Source organism: Hemitrygon akajei, chromosome 6 (genome assembly GCF_048418815.1).
Source record: "Hemitrygon akajei chromosome 6, sHemAka1.3, whole genome shotgun sequence".
Classification (NCBI taxonomy): Eukaryota; Metazoa; Chordata; class Chondrichthyes; order Myliobatiformes; family Dasyatidae; genus Hemitrygon; species Hemitrygon akajei.
In genome coordinates, this window is record NC_133129.1 from 113,650,521 (window position 1) to 113,675,890 (window position 25,370).

The following is a 25,370-nucleotide window of genomic DNA, read 5'->3' on the forward strand; positions in this document are numbered from 1 at the left end:
CTCTCTCAGTCCTTCTCAGCACCACCCTCTCTCAGTCCTTCTCAGTGCCACCCTCTCTCAGTCCTTCTCAGCACCACCCTCTCTCAGCACCACCCTCTCTCAGCACCACCCTCTCTCAGTCCTTCTCAGCACCACCCTTCTCAGCACCACCCTCTCTCAGTCCTTCTCAGTACCACCCTCTCTCAGTGCTTCTCAGCACCACCCTCTCTCAGCACCACCCTCTCTCAGTCCTTCTCAGCACCACCCTCTCTCAGCACCACCCTCTCTCAGTCCTTCTCAGTACCACCCTCTCTCAGCACCACCCTTTCTCAGCACCACCCTCTCTCAGTCCTTCTCAGCACCACCCTCTCTCAGCACCACCCTCTCTCAGTCCTTCTCAGCACCACCCTCTCTCAGCACCACCCTCTCTCAGTCCTTCTCAGCACCACCCTTCTCAGTCCTCAGCACCACCCTCTCTCAGTCCTTCTCAGCACCACCCTCTCTCAGCACCACCCTCTCTCAGCACCACCCTCTCTCAGTCCTTCTCAGCACCACCCTCTCTCAGTCCTCAGCACCACCCTCTCTCAGTCCTTCTCAGCACCACCCTCTCTCAGCACCACCCTCTCTCAGCACCACCCTCTCTCAGTCCTTCTCAGCACCACCCTCTCTCAGCACCACCCTCTCTCAGCACCACCCACTCTCAGTCCTTCTCAGCACCACCCTTCTCAGCACCACTCTCTCTCAGCACCACCCACTCTCAGTCCTTCTCAGCACCACCCTTCTCAGCACCACCCTCTCTCAGTACCACCCTCTCTCTGTCCTTCTCAGCACCACCCTTCTCAGCACCACCCTCTCTCAGTCCTTCTCAGCACCACCCTCTATCAGTCCTTCTCAGCAACACCCTCTCTCAGCACCACCCTCTCTCAGTCCTTCTCAGCACCACCCTTCTCAGCACCACCCTCTCTCAGTCCTTCTCAGCACCACCCTCTCTCAGCACCACCCTCTCTCAGTCCTTCTCAGCACCACCCTCTCTCAGCACCACCCTCTCTCAGTCCTTCTCAGCACCACCCTCTCTCAGCACCACCCTCTCTCAGTGCTTCTCAGCACCACCCTCTCTCAGCACCACCCTCTCTCAGTCCTTCTCAGCACCACCCTCTCTCAGTGCTTCTCAGCACCACCCTCTCTCAGCACCACCCTCTCTCAGTCCTTCTCAGCACCACCCTTCTCAGCACCACCCACTCTCAGCACCACCCTCTCTCAGTCCTTCTCAGCACCACCCTTCTCAGCACCACCCTCTCTCAGTCCTTCTCAGCACCACCCTTCTCAGCACCACCCTCTCTCAGTCCTTCTCAGCACCACCATCTCTCAGCAACACCCTCTCTCAGCACCACCCTCTCTCAGCCACACCCTTCTCAGCACCACCCTCTCTCAGCACCACCCTCTCTCAGTCCTTCTCAGCACCACCCTCTCTCAGTGCTTCTCAGCACCACCCTCTCTCAGCACCACCCTCTCTCAGCCACACCCTTCTCAGCACCACCCTCTCTCAGCACCACCCTCTCTCAGTCCTTCTCAGCACCACCCTCTCTCAGTGCTTCTCAGCACCACCCTCTCTCAGCACCACCCTCTCTCAGTCCTTCTCAGCACCACCCTTCTCAGCACCACCCACTCTCAGCACCACCCTCTCTCAGTCCTTCTCAGCACCACCCTTCTCAGCACCACCCTCTCTCAGTCCTTCTCAGCACCACCCTTCTCAGCACCACCCTCTCTCAGTCCTTCTCAGCACCACCCTTCTCAGCACCACCCTCTCTCAGTCCTTCTCAGCACCACCATCTCTCAGCAACACCCTCTCTCAGCACCACCCTCTCTCAGCCACACCCTTCTCAGCACCACCCTCTCTCAGCACCACCCTCTCTCAGTCCTTCTCAGCACCACCCTCTCTCAGCACCACCCTCTCTCAGTCCTTCTCAGCACCACCCTTCTCAGCACCACCCTCTCTCAGTCCTTCTCAGCACCACCCTCTCTCAGCCACACCCTTCTCAGCACCACCCTCTCTCAGCACCACCCTCTCTCAGTCCTTCTCAGCACCACCCTCTCTCAGTCCTTCTCAGCACCACCCTTCTCAGCACCACCCTCTCTCAGTCCTTCTCAGCACCACCCTCTCTCAGCACCACCCTCTCTCAGCACCACCCTCTCTCAGTCCTTCTCAGCACCACCCTCTCTCAGTCCTTCTCAGCACCACCCTCTCTCAGCACCACCCTCTCTCAGTCCTTCTCAGCACCACCCTCTCTCAGCACCACCCTCTCTCAGTCCTTCTCAGCACCACCCTCTCTCAGTGCTTCTCAGCACCACCCTCTCTCAGCACCACCCTATCTCAGTCCTTCTCAGCACCACCCTTCTCAGCACCACCCACTCTCAGCACCACCCTCTCTCAGTCCTTCTCAGCACCACCCTCTCTCAGCACCACCCTTCTCAGCACCACCCTCTCTCAGCACCACCCTCTCTCAGTCCTTCTCAGCACCACCCTCTCTCAGCACCACCCTTCTCAGCACCACCCTCTCTCAGCACCACCCTCTCTCAGTCCTTCTCAGTACCACCCTCTCTCAGTCCTTCTCAGCACCACCCTCTCTCAGCACCACCCTCTCTCAGTCCTTCTCAGCACCACCCTTTCTCAGTCCTTCTCAGCACCACCCTCTCTCAGTCCTTCTCAGCACCACCCTCTCTCAGCACCACCCTCTCTCAGTCCTTCTCAGCACCACCCTCTCTCAGTCCTTCTCAGACCACCCTCTCTCAGCACCACCCTCTCTCAGCACCACCCTCTCTCAGTCCTGCTCAGCACCACCCTCTCTCAGCACCACCCTCTCTCAGTCCTTCTCAGCACCACCCTCTCTCAGCACCACCCTCTCTCAGCACCACCCTCTCTCAGTCCTTCTCAGCACCACCCTCTCTCAGCACCACCCTCTCTCAGTCCTTCTCAGCACCACCCTCTCTCAGCACCACCCTCTCTCAGCACCACCCTCTCTCAGCACCACCCTCTCTCAGTCCTTCTCAGTACCACCCTTCTTGTTTGCATATTTAGTCTGGTTTAAATGCCATTGTGTGTTCTTCATGCCAGATGTTGGAGCCCTTGGAGACCCAGAGTCTCCCAGGGAACTACATCTGTGTGAAGCACATCCAGCTGCAGCTCCTTGAAGACCGTGTTAGGGATCTGGAGCAGCAGCTGGATGACCTACAGCTTCTACGGGAGAGCGAGGAGTCATTGATTGGAGGCACAAGGAAGTAGTCACCCCTAAAGTGCAGGTAGCAGGTAGCTGGCTGAAGGATGGTTGTAGTTGGGAGCTGAATGTCCAAGGTTACACATCTTATATTAGAATAGAGATGCGGAGAAATTACTTTGATCAGAGGGTGGAATTCATGTGGGTGCGGGTGGTTGTGGAGACCAGGTCATTGGGTGCATTTGGGGCAGAGACAGATGGATTCTTGGTTGGCTGGGGCATTGGGGTGACTGGAAGAATTGGATCAGCCATGGTTGAGTGGTGGAGTAGACTTGATGGGCTGAATGACCTACTTCTGCTCCTATATCTTATGGTCTAAGTGATAGAGTCTGCTTCCAGCTGAGGACCTTTTCTCATTTCCCACCCCAAGCTTGTCCCCAGTAGCTGAGCTGGAGAGTGGTGGAGATGCATGCCAGAGTCCGCTTGGATTGAGACTCTGATCCAACAGCACCAGCCCAGGCTGGAAAAAGGTGACAGCTAGCGGCTTTCTCCCCATCCCGCATTCGGAGGAGAGGGGGGTGCTTCACATCCAGTCCAAAGGCAAGTTCATAGACCAGAAATGCCAAACCAGGTTTTTCCTCTCCCCATAGATGCTGCCTGACTCACTGAGTTCCTCCAAGCAATTTATTCCATATGTCCAGCACCTGCAGGGGTTTCCTTTACTCTGCCTTGCTGTGCACACGGACACCCGTGGTTGCACGAGGAGAACATGCTGTGCACACGGACACCCGTGGTTGCACGGGGAGAACATGCTGTGCACACGGACACCCGTGGTTGCACGGGGAGAACATGCTGTGCACACGGACACCCGTGGTTGCACGGGGAGAACATGCTGTGCACACGGACACCCGTGGTTGCACGGGGAGAACATGCTGTGCACACGGACACCCGTGGTTGCATGGGGAGAACATGCTGTGCACACGGACACCCGTGGTTGCACGGGGAGAACATGCTGTGCACACGGACACCCGTGGTTGCACGGGGAGAACATGCTGTGCACACGGACACCCGTGGTTGCACGGGGAGAACATGCTGTGCACACGGACACCCGTGGTTGCATGGGGAGAACATGCTGTGCACACGGACACCCGTGGTTGCACGGGGAGAACATGCTGTGCACACGGACACCTGTGGTTGCACGGGGAGAACATGCTGTGCACACGGACACCTGTGGTTGCACAAGGAGAATGTATGTGCTGCCTTGTAGGTGAAGGGGACAGTACATGTCCTGGCTGTAAGTTGACCTTGAACTCTCCGTGGCCAATTCTACCGTATGTTACAATGGGTCTAAGGGTGACCTTGACTGCTTGGTCTCAGAGTCCATTCAGCCTCTCACTCTGCTTCCCCTCCTCTCCCAACATTCCCCCCAACTCTACCCCCATGGACGCACCTGCAGAGAAGCAGCTGGAGGTGTACCAGAGCATTGCTGATCTGACTGTCAAGGCCAAGGAGCAGGCTGTCTTCAAGTGCGAGGTGTCTGACGAGAAGGTGAATGGGAAGTGGTTTAAGGACGGCTTGGAGGTGAAGTCCAGTGACCGGCTGCAGATCACGCACATCGGGAGGTAAATATGATGGGCTGGGGAAGGTGGGGGTGGGGATGTGTGGGGCAGGTGGGGAACCAGGTCCCAGAGTCTCTGGGTAGTGTGGTCGCTGTTTGCCTGAGAGACCAGCTGTGGGCTAGAGAGGGAATTCAAATCTGGGCCAGGGCTTGGCTTGAGCAGACAGTACACTGGGCAGTTGTCTGATTGTGGAGGAACTGCAAACGTCATGGCCCGGGGAGGAGACGGAGCATCTGGAGTCTCATTTGGATCAGTGGGAGAACGGCCAGAGATTGTTGCTTGTCCACCCCCACCCCAGCTCCCAGGAACCTCGACCAGACAGTGAATCCCCAAAACCAGGCTCATCATTGGCTGGGGGTTTTGGGACTGGCCTGTTAGAGCATGTGCGGTTATAGTCTGACACACCATGACAACAGTTCATTTTAACACTGTTGTATTGCTGTCAGATACAGGCTGCCACAGGGTAGTCCACAGTGCCTGACCACTGGCAGCTGCAGAGCCTGGTTCAAACACCCACTGTACTGTTACAGCATGTTCAACTACAGTCACAATCACATTGTTACAACCTGTTGCTTTACTGTCAGTAACACTATTACAGCTCAAAATGTTACTGTCAGATACTCACCAGTGTCAGATATCATTACACTCACTTTACAGAATATTTCAGGCTGCTGTAGGACACTGTCACTGTCAGATTCTCAGAATTACACTCATTCTACAGAATGATTCAGGCTGCTGTTGCAGTCCTGTGTTTTACTATCAGATGTACATTTTTACAGCTTCTCAGCTACTCACAGTCAGTCACACATTGCTACAGCCCACTTTGTACACTTTATCGATACTGCATTACAGCCAAAGACTGTAACATCCCCCAGTTACAGCGTGCCCTATTACTACAGGGATAAGATATGAACAGCTACAGCTCCCTGTATTACAGTCAGATACAAGCGGTTGCAGTCTGCCACATTACTGACCAGTACGCACTGTTCCCGTACTGTATTACAGTCAGATACAAGCGGTTGCAGTCTGCCACATTACTGACCAGTACGCACTGTTCCCGTACTGTATTACAGTCAGATACAAGCGGTTGCAGTCTGCCACATTACTGACCAGTACGCACTGTTCCCGTACTGTATTACAGTCAGATACAAGCGGTTGCAGTCTGCCACATTACTGACCAGTACGCACTGTTCCCGTACTGTATTACAGACACAGACTGTTAAGCATGTTGTGTCAGTATCTGATGCTCTTGTTTCTGTTTGTGCTGTGCAGAATCCACAAGCTTCTCATTGACAACGTGAGGCCAGAGGACGAGGGGAATTACACCTTCGTGCCAGATGGGTTCGCCTTCAACCTCTCAGCCAAGCTGAACTTCCTGGGTGAGGTGCCAGCACTGAACGGGTTGCAGGGTCTCTGCACTCTCTTGTGCAGAGCGAGCGCACAGCAGCACACTGGCTGCGCGAGGCAGTGGGGTGTTCAGCCCACCGAGTTCACGTTGCATTACTTGGGCATCTCTTAACAGAGAGAGGGTTGTGTGGAAGTTTCCAGGATGTAGCCAGGAATGAGATGAGGGAGCAAATGGGCTTCAGTAAGCTGAGAGATAACCATGCAAATGGAATGCATGTGTGACTGACAATGAGCTGCTGAGACAGACTGACTACTGGCTGGTTGACAGGAAACCCAGGGGAGGAATAAAGGGTTCTTTCTCTGAGTGGCAGGTGATGATGAGTGTGATAAAATAGAGATCAGCGCTGGGATCCCAGCTATTCACAAGATTATCGGATTTGGCTCATGATTGTGACATGTATCGAGCGAGGCACAGTGAACAGCTTGTCTTGCTCAAATCATTTGACAGTACATTGAAGTACAAGGTAAAACAATAACAGAATAGAGTGTAAGAGAAGGTAATCAATACTGTGCAAGATCATAATGAGTTAGATTGCAAGATCAGGTGCCCATCTGTGCTACTAGAGAACCATGTGATAATATTTTAACAGCAGTGTTGAATTAAGATTCAGATGAGGGATGAAATATCTCCAGTCTGCAGATCACACTGGGTGGCCTGGGCTGCCTTCAGACAGATGCAGGGAAGCCCTGGAATGATTTGTGCAGGTTGAGGGAATAGGCAGGTACACAGCAGAGCACTGTGGTGCGCATTGATGTGAGATCGGACACTGTGGTGGGGACTGACGTGAGATCAGACACTGTGGTCGGGATTGACGTGAGATCGGACACTGTGGTGTGGACTGACGTGAGATCGGACACTGTGGTGGGGATTGACGTGAGACCGCACACTGTGGTGGGGACTGACGTGAGATCGGACACTGTGGTGGGGATTGACGTGAGACCGGAAGCTGTGTTGGGGACTGACGTGAGATCGGACACTGTGGTGGGGATTGACGTGAGACAGCACACTGTGGTGGGGACTGACGTGAGATCGGACACTGTGGTGGGGACTGACGTGAGACCGCACACTGTGGTGGGGACTGACGTGAGATCGGACACTGTGGTGGGGATTGACGTGAGACCGGAAGCTGTGTTGGGGACTGACGTGAGATCGGACACTGTGGTGGGGATTGACGTGAGACCGGAAGCTGTGTTGGGGACTGACGTGAGATCGGACACTGTGGTGGGGATTGACGTGAGACCGCACACTGTGGTGGGGACTGACGTGAGACCGCACACTGTGGTGGGGACTGACGTGAGACCGGACACTGTGGTGGGGATTGTCGTCAGATCGGACACTGTTGTGGGGATTGACGTGAGATCGGATACTGTGGTGGGGACTGACGTGAGATCGGACACTGTGGTGGGGATTGACGTGAGATCGGACACTGTGGTGGGGATTCATGTGAGGCCTGACACTGTGGTGGGGATTGACGTGAGACCGGACACTGTGGTGGGGATTGACGTGAGATCGGACACTGTGGTGTGGATTGACGTGAGATCGGATACTGTGGTGGGGACTGATGTGAGATCGGATACTGTGGTGGGGACTGACATGAGATCGGACACTGTGGTGGGGACTGACGTGAGACCGGACACTGTGGTGGGGACTGACGTGAGACCGGACACTGTCGTGGGGATTGACGTGAGACCGCACACTGTGGTGGGGACTGACGTGAGACCGGACACTGTGGTGGGGACTGACGTGAGACCGCACACTGTGGTGGGGACTGACGTGAGACCGCACACTGTGGTGGGGAGTGACGTGAGACATGACACTGTGGTGGGGACTGACGTGAGACCGGACACTGTGGTGGGGATTGACGTGTGACCGGAGGCTCTGGTGGGGATTGACATGAGACCTGACACTGTGGTGGGGATTGACGTGAGACCGGACACTGTGGTGGGGACTGACGTGAGACCGGACACTGTGGTGGGGATTGACGTGAGACCTGACACTGTGGTGGGGATTGACGTGAGATCGGACACTGTGGTGGGGACTGACGTGAGACAGCACACTGTGGTGGGGATTGACGTGAGACCTGACACTGTGGTGGGGATTGACGTGAGACCGGACACTGTGGTGGGGACTGACGTGAGACCGGACACTGTGGTGGGGATTGACGTGAGACCGGACACTGTGGTGGGGACTGACGTGAGACCTGACACTGTGGTAGGGACTGACGTGAGACCGGACACTGTTGTGCGGATTGACGTGAGACCGCGCACTGTGGTGGGGACTGACGTGAGACCGGACACTGTGGTGGGGACTGACGTGAGACCGCGCACTGTGGTGGGGACTGACGTGAGACCTGACACTGTGGTGGGGACTGACGTGAGACCGCGCACTGTGGTGGGGACTGACGTGAGACCGGACACTGTGGTGGGGACTGACGTGAGACCGGATACTGTGGTGCGGATTGATGTGAGACCGCGCACTGTGGTGGGGACTGACGTGAGACCTGACACTGTGGTGGGGATTGACGTGAGACCGGACACTGTGGTGGGGATTGACGTGAGATCGGACACTGTGGTGGGGACTGACGTGAGACCTGACACTGTGGTGGGGACTGACGTGAGACCGGACACTGTGGTGCGGATTGACGTGAGACCGCGCACTGTGGTGGGGACTGACGTGAGACCTGACACTGTGGTGGGGACTGACGTGAGACCTGACACTGTGGTGGGGATTGACGTGAGATCGGACATTGTGGTGGGGATTGACATGAGACCGCGCACTGTGGTGGGGATTGACGTGAGACCTGACACTGTGGTGGGGATTGACGTGAGATCGGACACTGTGGTGGGGACTGACGTGAGATCGGAAACTATAGTGAGGATTGACGTGAGATCGGACACTGTGGTGGGGACTGACGTGAGACCGGACACTGTGGTGGGGACTGACGTGAGATTGCACAACGTGGTGGGGACTGACGTGAGATCGGACACTGTGGTGGGGACTGACGTGAGACAGCACACTGTGGTGGGGATTGACGTGAGACCGCGCACTGCGGTGGGTACTGACGTGAGACCGGACACTGTGGTGGGGACTGACGTGAGACCTGACACTGTGGTGGGGATTGACGTGAGACCTGACACTGTGGTGGGGACTGACGAGAGCTTGAACACTGTGGTGGGGATTGATGTGAGATCAGCCACTGTGGTGGGGACTGACGTGAGATCGGACACTGTGGTGGGGATTGACGTGAGATCGGACACTGTGGTGGGGATTGACGTGAGATCGGACACTGTCGTGGGGACTGACGAGAGCTTGAACACTGTGGTGCGGACTGATGTGAGATTGCACACTGTGGTGGGGACTGACATGAGACCGGACACTGTGGTGGGGACTGACGAGAGCTTGAACACTGTGGTGGGGATTGATGTGTGACCGCACACTGTGGTGGGGATTGACGTGAGACCTGACACTGTGGTGGGGATTGACGTGAGATCAGACACTGTGGTGGGGATTGACGTGAGACCTGACACTGTGGTGGGGATTGACGTGAGATCAGACACTGTGGTGGGGATTGACGTGAGACCTGACACTGTGGTGGGTATTGACGTGAGACCGCACACTGTGATGGGGACTGACGAGAGCTTGAACACTGTGGTGGGGATTGATGTGATATCAGACACTGTTCTGGGGATTGACGTGAGATCAGACACCGTGGTGGGGACTGACGTGAGATCAGACACTGTGGTGGGGACTGACGTGAGACCTGACACTGTGGTGGGGTCTGATGTGAGACCGGACACTGTGGTGGGGACTGACGTGAGACCGGACACTGTGGTGGGGACTGACGAGAGATTGAACACTGTGGTGGGTATTGACGTGAGACCCGACACTGTGGTGGGGACTGACGTGAGATAGGACACTGTGGTGGGGATTGACGTGAGACCTGACACTGTGGTGGGGTCTGACGTGAGACCGGACACTGTGGTGGGGACTGACGTGAGACCGGACACTGTGGTGGGGACTGACGAGAGATTGAACACTGTGGTGGGGATTGACGTGAGACCTGACACTGTGGTGGGGTCTGACGTGAGACCTGACACTGTGGTGTTGACTGACGTGAGATAGGACACTGTGGTGGGGACTGACGTGAGATAGGACACTGTGGTGGAGATTCATGTGAGATCAGACACTGTGGTGGGGATTGACGTGAGACCGGACACTGTGGTGGGGGGTGACGTGAGACCTGATACAGTGGTGGGGACTGACGTGAGATCGGATACTGTGGTGAGGATTGACGTGAGACCGCACACTGTAGTGGGGATTGACGTGAGACCGGACACTGTGGTGCGGATTGACATGAGACCGGACACTGTGGTGGGGATTGACGTGAGACCGCACACTGTAGTGGTGATTGACGTGAGATCGGACACTGTGGTGGGGACTGACGTGAGTTTGCACACTGTGGTGGGGACTGACGTGAGACCGGACACTGTGGTGGGGACTGACGTGAGATTGCACACTGTGGTGGGGACTGACGTGAGACCGGACACTGTGGTGGGGACTGACGTGAGATTGCAAACTGTGGTGGGGACTGACGTGAGATCGGACACTGTGGTGGGGATTGATGTGAGACCGCACACTGTGGTGGGGACTGACGTGAGACCGCACACTGTGGTAGGGATTGACGTGAGATCGGACACTGTGGTGGGGACTGACGTGAGATTGCACACTGTGGTGGGGACTGACGTGAGATCGGACACTGTGGTGGGGACTGACGTGAGATTGCACACTGTGGTGGGGACTGACGTGAGATCGGACACTGTGGTGGGGACTGACGTGAGACCGGACACTGTAGTGGGTACTGACGTGAGACCGCACACTGTGGTGGGGACTGACGTGAGATCGGACACTGTGGTGGGGACTGACGTGAGATTGCACACTGTGGTGGGGACTGACGTGAGATCAGACACTGTGGTGGGGACTGACCTGAGACCGGACACTGTAGTGGGGATTGACGTGAGACCGCACACAGTGGTGGGGATTGACGTGAGATCGGACACTTTGCTGTGGATTGACGTGAGATCGGACACTTTGGTGAGGATTGACGTGAGACCGCACACTCTGGTGGGGACTGACGTGAGATCAGACACTGTGACGGGGATTGACGTGAGACCTGACACTGTGGTGAGGACTGACGTGAGATCGGACACTGTGGTGTGGATTGACGTGAGACTGGACACTGTGGCGGGGACTGACGTGAGACCGGACACTGTGGTGGGGACTGACGTGAGATCGGACACTGTGGTGTGGATTGACGTGAGACCGGACACTGTGGCGGGGACTGACGTGAGACCTGACACTGTGGTGCGGACTGACGTGAGACCGGACACTGTGGCGGGGACTGACGTGAGACCTGACACTGTGGTGCGGACTGACGTGAGACTGGACACTGTGGTGGGGACTGACGAGAGCTTGAACACTGTGGTGGGGATTGATGTGTGACCGCACACTGTGGTGGGGACTGACGTGAGACCTGACACTGTGGTGGGGATTGACGTGAGATCAGACACTGTGGTGGGGATTGACGTGAGACCTGACACTGTGGTGGGGATTGACGTGAGATCAGACACTGTGGTGGGGATTGACGTGAGACCTGACACTGTGGTGGGGATTGACGTGAGACCGCACACTGTGATGGGGACTGACGAGAGCTTGAACACTGTGGTGGGGATTGATGTGATATCAGACACAGTTCTGGGGATTGACGTGAGATCAGACACTGTGGTGGGGACTGACGTGAGATTGCACACTGTGGTGGGGACTGACGTGAGACCGGACACTGTGGTGGGGACTGACGTGAGACCGGACACTGTGCTGGGGACTGACGTGAGACCGGACACTGTGGTGGGGACTGACGTGAGATTGCACACTGTGGTGGGGACTGACGTGAGACCGGACACTGTGGTGGGGACTGACGTGAGACCTGACACTGTGGTGGGGACTGACGTGAGACCGGACACTGTGGTGGGGACTGACGTGAGACCGGACACTGTGGTGGGGACTGACGTGAGATTGCACACTGTGGTGGGGACTGACGTGAGACCGGACACTGTGGTGGGGACTGACGTGAGACCGGACACTGTGGTGGGGACTGACGTGAGATCGGAAACTATAGTGAGGATTGACGTGAGATCGGACACTGTGGTGGGGACTGACGTGAGATTGCACACTGTGGTGGGGACTGACGTGAGACCGGACACTGTGGTGGGGACTAACGTGAGACCGCACACTGTGGTGGGTACTGACGTGAGACCGGACACTGTGGTGGGGACTGACGTGAGACCTGACACTGTGGTGAGGACTGACGAGAGCTTGAACACTGTGGTGGGGATTGATGTGAGATCAGCCACTGTGGTGGGGACTGACGTGAGATCGGACACTGTGGTGGGGACTGACGTGAGATCAGACACTGTGGTGGGGATTGACGTGAGATCGGACACTGTCGTGGGGACTGACGAGAGCTTGAACACTGTGGTGGGGACTGATGTGAGATTGCACACTGTGGTGGGGACTGACATGAGACCGGACACTGTGGTGGGGACTGACGAGAGCTTGAACACTGTGGTGGGGACTGACGTGAGACTGGACACTGTGGTGGGGACTGACAAGAGCTTGAACACTGTGGTGGGGATTGATGTGTGACCGCACACTGTGGTGGGGATTGACGTGAGACCGGACACTGTGGTGGGGATTGACGTGAGATCAGACACTGTGGTGGGGATTGACGTGAGACCTGACACTGTGGTGGGGATTGACGTGAGATCAGACACTGTGGTGGGGATTGACGTGAGACCTGACACTGTGGTGGGGATTGACGTGAGACCGCACACTGTGATGGGGACTGACGAGAGCTTGAACACTGTGGTGGGGATTGATGTGATATCAGACACTGTTCTGGGGATTGACGTGAGATCAGACACTGTGGTGGGGACTGACGTGAGATCAGACACTGTGGTGGGGACTGACGTGAGACCTGACACTGTGGTGGGGTCTGACGTGAGATCGGACACTGTGGTGGGGACTGACGTGAGATCGGACACTGTGGTGGGGACTGACGAGAGATTGAACACTGTGGTGGGTATTGACGTGAGACCCGACACTGTGGTGGGGACTGACGTGAGATAGGACACTGTGGTGGGGATTGACGTGAGACCTGACACTGTGGTGGGGTCTGACGTGAGACCGGACACTGTGGTGGGGACTGACGTGAGACCGGACACTGTGGTGGGGACTGACGAGAGATTGAACACTGTGGTGGGGATTGACGTGAGACCTGACACTGTGGTGGGGTCTGACGTGAGACCTGACACTGTGGTGTTGACTGACGTGAGATAGGACACTGTGGTGGGGACTGACGTGAGATAGGACACTGTGGTGGAGATTCATGTGAGATCAGACACTGTGGTGGGGATTGACGTGAGACCGGACACTGTGGTGGGGGGTGACGTGAGACCTGATACAGTGGTGGGGACTGACGTGAGATCGGATACTGTGGTGAGGATTGACGTGAGACCGCACACTGTAGTGGGGATTGACGTGAGACCGGACACTGTGGTGCGGATTGACATGAGACCGGACACTGTGGTGGGGATTGACGTGAGACCGCACACTGTAGTGGGGATTGACGTGAGATCGGACACTGTGGTGGGGACTGACGTGAGATTGCACACTGTGGTGGGGACTGACGTGAGACCGGACACTGTGGTGGGGACTGACGTGAGATTGCACACTGTGGTGGGGACTGACGTGAGACCGGACACTGTGGTGGGGACTGACGTGAGATTGCACACTGTGGTGGGGACTGACGTGAGACCGGACACTGTGGTGGGGACTGACGTGAGATTGCAAACTGTGGTGGGGACTGACGTGAGATCGGACACTGTGGTGGGGATTGATGTGAGACCGCACACTGTGGTGGGGACTGACGTGAGACCGCACACTGTGGTAGGGATTGACGTGAGATCGGACACTGTGGTGGGGACTGACGTGAGATTGCACACTGTGGTGGGGACTGACGTGAGATCGGACACTGTGGTGGGGACTGACGTGAGATTGCACACTGTGGTGGGGACTGACGTGAGATCGGACACTGTGGTGGGGACTGACGTGAGACCGGACACTGTAGTGGGTACTGACGTGAGACCGCACACTGTGGTGGGGACTGACGTGAGATCGGACACTGTGGTGGGGACTGACGTGAGATTGCACACTGTGGTGGGGACTGACGTGAGATCAGACACTGTGGTGGGGACTGACCTGAGACCGGACACTGTAGTGGGGATTGACGTGAGACCGCACACAGTGGTGGGGATTGACGTGAGATCGGACACTTTGCTGTGGATTGACGTGAGATCGGACACTTTGGTGAGGATTGACGTGAGACCGCACACTCTGGTGGGGACTGACGTGAGATCAGACACTGTGACGGGGATTGACGTGAGACCTGACACTGTGGTGAGGACTGACGTGAGATCGGACACTGTGGTGTGGATTGACGTGAGACTGGACACTGTGGCGGGGACTGACGTGAGACCGGACACTGTGGTGGGGACTGACGTGAGATCGGACACTGTGGTGTGGATTGACGTGAGACCGGACACTGTGGCGGGGACTGACGTGAGACCTGACACTGTGGTGCGGACTGACGTGAGACCGGACACTGTGGCGGGGACTGACGTGAGACCTGACACTGTGGTGCGGACTGACGTGAGACTGGACACTGTGGTGGGGACTGACGAGAGCTTGAACACTGTGGTGGGGATTGATGTGTGACCGCACACTGTGGTGGGGACTGACGTGAGACCTGACACTGTGGTGGGGATTGACGTGAGATCAGACACTGTGGTGGGGATTGACGTGAGACCTGACACTGTGGTGGGGATTGACGTGAGATCAGACACTGTGGTGGGGATTGACGTGAGACCTGACACTGTGGTGGGGATTGACGTGAGACCGCACACTGTGATGGGGACTGACGAGAGCTTGAACACTGTGGTGGGGATTGATGTGATATCAGACACAGTTCTGGGGATTGACGTGAGATCAGACACTGTGGTGGGGACTGACGTGAGATTGCACACTGTGGTGGGGACTGACGTGAGACCGGACACTGTGGTGGGGACTGACGTGAGACCGGACACTGTGCTGGGGACTGACGTGAGACCGGACACTGTGGTGGGGACTGACGTGAGATTGCACACTGTGGTGGGGACTGACGTGAGACCGGACACTGTGGTGGGGACTGACGTGAGACCTGACACTGTGGTGGGGACTGACGTGAGACCGGACACTGTGGTGGGGACTGACGTGAGACCGGACACTGTGGTGGGGACTGACGTGAGATTGCACACTGTGGTGGGGACTGACGTGAGACCGGACACTGTGGTGGGGACTGACGTGAGACCGGACACTGTGGTGGGGACTGACGTGAGATCGGAAACTATAGTGAGGATTGACGTGAGATCGGACACTGTGGTGGGGACTGACGTGAGATTGCACACTGTGGTGGGGACTGACGTGAGACCGGACACTGTGGTGGGGACTAACGTGAGACCGCACACTGTGGTGGGTACTGACGTGAGACCGGACACTGTGGTGGGGACTGACGTGAGACCTGACACTGTGGTGAGGACTGACGAGAGCTTGAACACTGTGGTGGGGATTGATGTGAGATCAGCCACTGTGGTGGGGACTGACGTGAGATCGGACACTGTGGTGGGGACTGACGTGAGATCAGACACTGTGGTGGGGATTGACGTGAGATCGGACACTGTCGTGGGGACTGACGAGAGCTTGAACACTGTGGTGGGGACTGATGTGAGATTGCACACTGTGGTGGGGACTGACATGAGACCGGACACTGTGGTGGGGACTGACGAGAGCTTGAACACTGTGGTGGGGACTGACGTGAGACTGGACACTGTGGTGGGGACTGACAAGAGCTTGAACACTGTGGTGGGGATTGATGTGTGACCGCACACTGTGGTGGGGATTGACGTGAGACCGGACACTGTGGTGGGGATTGACGTGAGATCAGACACTGTGGTGGGGATTGACGTGAGACCTGACACTGTGGTGGGGATTGACGTGAGATCAGACACTGTGGTGGGGATTGACGTGAGACCTGACACTGTGGTGGGGATTGACGTGAGACCGCACACTGTGATGGGGACTGACGAGAGCTTGAACACTGTGGTGGGGATTGATGTGATATCAGACACTGTTCTGGGGATTGACGTGAGATCAGACACTGTGGTGGGGACTGACGTGAGATCAGACACTGTGGTGGGGACTGACGTGAGACCTGACACTGTGGTGGGGTCTGACGTGAGATCGGACACTGTGGTGGGGACTGACGTGAGATCGGACACTGTGGTGGGGACTGACGAGAGATTGAACACTGTGGTGGGTATTGACGTGAGACCCGACACTGTGGTGGGGACTGACGTGAGATAGGACACTGTGGTGGGGATTGACGTGAGACCTGACACTGTGGTGGGGTCTGACGTGAGACCGGACACTGTGGTGGGGACTGACGTGAGACCGGACACTGTGGTGGGGACTGACGAGAGATTGAACACTGTGGTGGGGATTGACGTGAGACCTGACACTGTGGTGGGGTCTGACGTGAGACCTGACACTGTGGTGTTGACTGACGTGAGATAGGACACTGTGGTGGGGACTGACGTGAGATAGGACACTGTGGTGGAGATTCATGTGAGATCAGACACTGTGGTGGGGATTGACGTGAGACCGGACACTGTGGTGGGGGGTGACGTGAGACCTGATACAGTGGTGGGGACTGACGTGAGATCGGATACTGTGGTGAGGATTGACGTGAGACCGCACACTGTAGTGGGGATTGACGTGAGACCGGACACTGTGGTGCGGATTGACATGAGACCGGACACTGTGGTGGGGATTGACGTGAGACCGCACACTGTAGTGGGGATTGACGTGAGATCGGACACTGTGGTGGGGACTGACGTGAGATTGCACACTGTGGTGGGGACTGACGTGAGACCGGACACTGTGGTGGGGACTGACGTGAGATTGCACACTGTGGTGGGGACTGACGTGAGACCGGACACTGTGGTGGGGACTGACGTGAGATTGCAAACTGTGGTGGGGACTGACGTGAGATCGGACACTGTGGTGGGGATTGATGTGAGACCGCACACTGTGGTGGGGACTGACGTGAGACCGCACACTGTGGTAGGGATTGACGTGAGATCGGACACTGTGGTGGGGACTGACGTGAGATTGCACACTGTGGTGGGGACTGACGTGAGATCGGACACTGTGGTGGGGACTGACGTGAGATTGCACACTGTGGTGGGGACTGACGTGAGATCGGACACTGTGGTGGGGACTGACGTGAGACCGGACACTGTAGTGGGTACTGACGTGAGACCGCACACTGTGGTGGGGACTGACGTGAGATCGGACACTGTGGTGGGGACTGACGTGAGATTGCACACTGTGGTGGGGACTGACGTGAGATCAGACACTGTGGTGGGGACTGACCTGAGACCGGACACTGTAGTGGGGATTGACGTGAGACCGCACACAGTGGTGGGGATTGACGTGAGATCGGACACTTTGCTGTGGATTGACGTGAGATCGGACACTGTGGTGGGGACTGACGTGAGATTGCACACTGTGGTGGGGACTGTCGTGAGATCGGACACTGTGGTGGGGACTGACGTGAGACCGGACACTGTAGTGGGGACTGACGTGAGACCTGACACTGTGGTGGGGACTGACGTGAGACCGGACACTGTGGTGCGGATTGACGTGAGACCGCGCACTGTGGTGGGGACTGACGTGAGACCTGACACTGTGGTGGGGACTGACGTGAGACCTGACACTGTGGTGGGGATTGACGTGAGATCGGACATTGTGGTGGGGATTGACATGAGACCGCGCACTGTGGTGGGGATTGACGTGAGACCTGACACTGTGGTGGGGATTGACGTGAGATCGGACACTGTGGTGGGGACTGACGTGAGATCGGAAACTATAGTGAGGATTGACATGAGATCGGACACTGTGGTGGGGACTGACGTGAGATTGCACACCGTGGTGGGGACTGACGTGAGATCGGACACTGTGGTGGGGACTGACGTGAGACAGCACACTGTGGTGGGGATTGACGTGAGACCGCGCACTGCGGTGGGTACTGACGTGAGACCGGACACTGTGGTGGGGACTGACGTGAGACCTGACACTGTGGTGGGGATTGACGTGAGACCTGACACTGTGGTGGGGACTGACGAGAGCTTGAACACTGTGGTGGGGATTGATGTGAGATCAGCCACTGTGGTGGGGACTGACGTGAGATCAGCCACTGTGGTGGGGACTGACGTGAGATCGGACACTGTGGTGGGGATTGACGTGAGATCGGACACTGTGGTGGGGACTGACGTGAGACCTGACACTGTGGTGGGGACTGACGTGAGACCGGACACTGTGGTGCGGATTGACGTGAGACCGCGCACTGTGGTGGGGACTGACGTGAGACCTGACACTGTGGTGGGGACTGACGTGAGACCTGACACTGTGGTGGGGATTGACGTGAGATCGGACATTGTGGTGGGGATTGACATGAGACCGCGCACTGTGGTGGGGATTGACGTGAGACCTGACACTGTGGTGGGGATTGACGTGAGATCGGACACTGTGGTGGGGACTGACGTGAGATCGGAAACTATAGTGAGGATTGACGTGAGATCGGACACTGTGGTGGGGACTGACGTGAGACCGGACCCTGTGGTGGGGACTGACGTGAGATTGCACACCGTGGTGGGGACTGACGTGAGATCGGACACTGTGGTGGGGACTGACGTGAGACAGCACACTGTGGTGGGGATTGACGTGAGACCGCGCACTGCGGTGGGTACTGACGTGAGACCGGACACTGTGGTGGGGACTGACGTGAGACCTGACACTGTGGTGGGGATTGACGTGAGACCTGACACTGTGGTGGGGACTGACGAGAGCTTGAACACTGTGGTGGGGATTGATGTGAGATCAGCCACTGTGGTGGGGACTGACGTGAGATCGGACACTGTGGTGGGGATTGACGTGAGATCGGACACTGTCGTGGGGACTGACGAGAGCTTGAACACTGTGGTGCGGACTGATGTGAGATTGCACACTGTGGTGGGGACTGACATGAGACCGGACACTGTGGTGGGGACTGACGAGAGCTTGAACACTGTGGTGGGGACTGACGTGAGACTGGACACTGTGGTGGGGACTGACGAGAGCTTGAACACTGTGGTGGGGATTGATGTGTGACCGCACACTGTGGTGGGGATTGACGTGAGACCTGACACTGTGGTGGGGATTGACGTGAGATCAGACACTGTGGTGGGGATTGACGTGAGACCTGACACTGTGGTGGGGATTGACGTGAGATCAGACACTGTGGTGGGGATTGACGTGAGACCTGACACTGTGGTGGGGATTGACGTGAGACCGCACACTGTGATGGGGACTGACGAGAGCTTGAACACTGTGGTGGGGATTGATGTGATATCAGACACTGTTCTGGGGATTGACGTGAGATCAGACACTGTGGTGGGGACTGACGTGAGATCAGACACTGTGGTGGGGACTGACGTGAGACCTGACACTGTGGTGGGGTCTGACGTGAGACCGGACACTGTGGTGGGGACTGACGTGAGACCGGACACTGTGGTGGGGACTGACGAGAGATTGAACACTGTGGTGGGTATTGACGTGAGACCCGACACTGTGGTGGGGACTGACGTGAGATAGGACACTGTGGTGGGGATTGACGTGAGACCTGACACTGTGGTGGGGTCTGACGTGAGACCGGACACTGTGGTGGGGACTGACGTGAGACCGGACACTGTGGTGGGGACTGACGAGAGATTGAACACTGTGGTGGGGATTGACGTGAGACCTGACACTGTGGTGGGGTCTGACGTGAGACCTGACACTGTGGTGTTGACTGACGTGAGATAGGACACTGTGGTGGGGACTGACGTGAGATAGGACACTGTGGTGGAGATTCATGTGAGATCAGACACTGTGGTGGGGATTGACGTGAGACCGGACACTGTGGTGGGGGGTGACGTGAGACCTGATACAGTGGTGGGGACTGACGTGAGATCGGATACTGTGGTGAGGATTGACGTGAGACCGCACACTGTAGTGGGGATTGACGTGAGACCGGACACTGTGGTGCGGATTGACATGAGACCGGACACTGTGGTGGGGATTGACGTGAGACCGCACACTGTAGTGGGGATTGACGTGAGATCGGACACTGTGGTGGGGACTGACGTGAGATTGCACACTGTGGTGGGGACTGACGTGAGACCGGACACTGTGGTGGGGACTGACGTGAGATTGCACACTGTGGTGGGGACTGACGTGAGACCGGACACTGTGGTGGGGACTGACGTGAGATTGCAAACTGTGGTGGGGACTGACGTGAGATCGGACACTGTGGTGGGGACTGATGTGAGACCGCACACTGTGGTGGGGACTGACGTGAGACCGCACACTGTGGTAGGGATTGACGTGAGATCGGACACTGTGGTGGGGACTGACGTGAGATTGCACACTGTGGTGGGGACTGACGTGAGATCGGACACTGTGGTGGGGACTGACGTGAGATTGCACACTGTGGTGGGGACTGACGTGAGATCGGACACTGTGGTGGGGACTGACGTGAGACCGGACACTGTAGTGGGTACTGACGTGAGACCGCACACTGTGGTGGGGACTGACGTGAGATCGGACACTGTGGTGGGGACTGACGTGAGATTGCACACTGTGGTGGGGACTGACGTGAGATCAGACACTGTGGTGGGGACTGACCTGAGACCGGACACTGTAGTGGGGATTGACGTGAGACCGCACACAGTGGTGGGGATTGACGTGAGATCGGACACTTTGCTGTGGATTGACGTGAGATCGGACACTTTGGTGAGGATTGACGTGAGACCGCACACTCTGGTGGGGACTGACGTGAGATCAGACACTGTGACGGGGATTGACGTGAGACCTGACACTGTGGTGAGGACTGACGTGAGATCGGACACTGTGGTGTGGATTGACGTGAGACTGGACACTGTGGCGGGGACTGACGTGAGACCGGACACTGTGGTGGGGACTGACGTGAGATCGGACACTGTGGTGTGGATTGACGTGAGACCGGACACTGTGGCGGGGACTGACGTGAGACCTGACACTGTGGTGCGGACTGACGTGAGACCGGACACTGTGGCGGGGACTGACGTGAGACCTGACACTGTGGTGCGGAATGACGTGAGACTGGACACTGTGGTGGGGACTGACGAGAGCTTGAACACTGTGGTGGGGATTGATGTGTGACCGCACACTGTGGTGGGGACTGACGTGAGACCTGACACTGTGGTGGGGATTGACGTGAGATCAGACACTGTGGTGGGGATTGACGTGAGACCTGACACTGTGGTGGGGATTGACGTGAGATCAGACACTGTGGTGGGGATTGACGTGAGACCTGACACTGTGGTGGGGATTGACGTGAGACCGCACACTGTGATGGGGACTGACGAGAGCTTGAACACTGTGGTGGGGATTGATGTGATATCAGACACAGTTCTGGGGATTGACGTGAGATCAGACACTGTGGTGGGGACTGACGTGAGATTGCACACTGTGGTGGGGACTGACGTGAGACCGGACACTGTGGTGGGGACTGACGTGAGACCGGACACTGTGGTGGGGACTGACGTGAGACCGGACACTGTGGTGGGGACTGACGTGAGATTGCACACTGTGGTGGGGACTGACGTGAGACCGGACACTGTGGTGGGGACTGACGTGAGACCTGACACTGTGGTGGGGACTGACGTGAGACCGGACACTGTGGTGGGGACTGACGTGAGACCGGACACTGTGGTGGGGACTGACGTGAGATTGCACACTGTGGTGGGGACTGACGTGAGACCGGACACTGTGGTGGGGACTGACGTGAGACCGGACACTGTGGTGGGGACTGACGTGAGATCGGAAACTATAGTGAGGATTGACGTGAGATCGGACACTGTGGTGGGGACTGACGTGAGATTGCACACTGTGGTGGGGACTGACGTGAGACCGGACACTGTGGTGGGGACTGACGTGAGACCGCACACTGTGGTGGGTACTGACGTGAGACCGGACACTGTGGTGGGGACTGACGTGAGACCTGACACTGTGGTGAGGACTGACGAGAGCTTGAACACTGTGGTGGGGATTGATGTGAGATCAGCCACTGTGGTGGGGACTGACGTGAGATCGGACACTGTGGTGGGGACTGACGTGAGATCAGACACTGTGGTGGGGATTGACGTGAGATCGGACACTGTCGTGGGGACTGACGAGAGCTTGAACACTGTGGTGGGGACTGATGTGAGATTGCACACTGTGGTGGGGACTGACATGAGACCGGACACTGTGGTGGGGACTGACGAGAGCTTGAACACTGTGGTGGGGACTGACGTGAGACTGGACACTGTGGTGGGGACTGACAAGAGCTTGAACACTGTGGTGGGGATTGATGTGTGACCGCACACTGTGGTGGGGATTGACGTGAGACCTGACACTGTGGTGGGGATTGACGTGAGATCAGACACTGTGGTGGGGATTGACGTGAGACCGCACACTGTGATGGGGACTGACGAGAGCTTGAACACTGTGGTGGGGATTGATGTGATATCAGACACTGTTCTGGGGATTGACGTGAGATCAGACACTGTGGTGGGGACTGACGTGAGATCAGACACTGTGGTGGGGACTGACGTGAGACCTGACACTGTGGTGGGGTCTGACGTGAGACCGGACACTGTGGTGGGGACTGACGTGAGATCGGACACTGTGGTGGGGACTGACGTGAGATTGCACACTGTGGTGGGGACTGACGTGAGATCGGACACTGTGGTGGGGACTGACGTGAGATTGCACACTGTGGTGGGGACTGACGTGAGATCGGACACTGTGGTGGGGACTGACGTGAGACCGGACACTGTAGTGGGGACTGACGTGAGACCTGACACTGTGGTGGGGACTGACGTGAGACCGGACACTGTGGTGCGGATTGACGTGAGACCGCGCACTGTGGTGGGGACTGACGTGAGACCTGACACTGTGGTGGGGACTGACGTGAGACCTGACACTGTGGTGGGGATTGACGTGAGATCGGACATTGTGGTGGGGATTGACATGAGACCGCGCACTGTGGTGGGGATTGACGTGAGACCTGACACTGTGGTGGGGATTGACGTGAGATCGGACACTGTGGTGGGGACTGACGTGAGATCGGAAACTATAGTGAGGATTGACGTGAGATCGGACACTGTGGTGGGGACTGACGTGAGATTGCACACCGTGGTGGGGACTGACGTGAGATCGGACACTGTGGTGGGGACTGACGTGAGACAGCACACTGTGGTGGGGATTGACGTGAGACCGCGCACTGCGGTGGGTACTGACGTGAGACCGGACACTGTGGTGGGGACTGACGTGAGACCTGACACTGTGGTGGGGATTGACGTGAGACCTGACACTGTGGTGGGGACTGACGAGAGCTTGAACACTGTGGTGGGGATTGATGTGAGATCAGCCACTGTGGTGGGGACTGACGTGAGATCGGACACTGTGGTGGGGATTGACGTGAGATCGGACACTGTGGTGGGGATTGACGTGAGATCGGACACTGTCGTGGGGACTGACGAGAGCTTGAACACTGTGGTGCGGACTGATGTGAGATTGCACACTGTGGTGGGGACTGACATGAGACCGGACACTGTGGTGGGGACTGACGAGAGCTTGAACACTGTGGTGGGGACTGACGTGAGACTGGACACTGTGGTGGGGACTGACGAGAGCTTGAACACTGTGGTGGGGATTGATGTGTGACCGCACACTGTGGTAGGGATTGACGTGAGACCTGACACTGTGGTGGGGATTGACGTGAGATCAGACACTGTGGTGGGGATTGACGTGAGACCTGACACTGTGGTGGGGATTGACGTGAGATCAGACACTGTGGTGGGGATTGACGTGAGACCTGACACTGTGGTGGGGATTGACGTGAGACCGCACACTGTGATGGGGACTGACGAGAGCTTGAACACTGTGGTGGGGATTGATGTGATATCAGACACTGTTCTGGGGATTGACGTGAGATCAGACACTGTGGTGGGGACTGACGTGAGATCAGACACTGTGGTGGGGACTGACGTGAGACCTGACACTGTGGTGGGGTCTGACGTGAGACCGGACACTGTGGTGGGGACTGACGTGAGACCGGACACTGTGGTGGGGACTGACGAGAGATTGAACACTGTGGTGGGTATTGACGTGAGACCCGACACTGTGGTGGGGACTGACGTGAGATAGGACACTGTGGTGGGGATTGACGTGAGACCTGACACTGTGGTGGGGTCTGACGTGAGACCGGACACTGTGGTGGGGACTGACGTGAGACCGGAGACTGTGGTGGGGACTGACGAGAGATTGAACACTGTGGTGGGGATTGACGTGAGACCTGACACTGTGGTGGGGTCTGACGTGAGACCTGACACTGTGGTGTTGACTGACGTGAGATAGGACACTGTGGTGGGGACTGACGTGAGATAGGACACTGTGGTGGAGATTCATGTGAGATCAGACACTGTGGTGGGGATTGACGTGAGACCGGACACTGTGGTGGGGGGTGACGTGAGACCTGATACAGTGGTGGGGACTGACGTGAGATCGGATACTGTGGTGAGGATTGACGTGAGACCGCACACTGTAGTGGGGATTGACGTGAGACCGGACACTGTGGTGCGGATTGACATGAGACCGGACACTGTGGTGGGGATTGACGTGAGACCGCACACTGTAGTGGGGATTGACGTGAGATCGGACACTGTGGTGGGGACTGACGTGAGATTGCACACTGTGGTGGGGACTGACGTGAGACCGGACACTGTGGTGGGGACTGACGTGAGATTGCACACTGTGGTGGGGACTGACGTGAGACCGGACACTGTGGTGGGGACTGACGTGAGATTGCAAACTGTGGTGGGGACTGACGTGAGATCG

General features: G+C 56.9%; 1 protein-coding gene across 1 annotated transcript in view; it reads left to right on the forward strand.

Moving 5' to 3' along the window:
* LOC140729835 (myosin-binding protein C, cardiac-type-like) overlaps positions 1-25,370 on the forward strand; it is a gene marked incomplete at its 5' end in the record, with an annotated part of 441,607 nt that overhangs the window by 30,793 nt on the left and 385,444 nt on the right. Inside the window, 2 exons of the mRNA XM_073050048.1 lie at positions 4,648-4,813; positions 6,083-6,189. Coding sequence (XP_072906149.1) covers positions 4,648-4,813; positions 6,083-6,189 — 273 coding nt within the window. The remainder of the gene's footprint in view (positions 1-4,647; positions 4,814-6,082; positions 6,190-25,370) is intronic.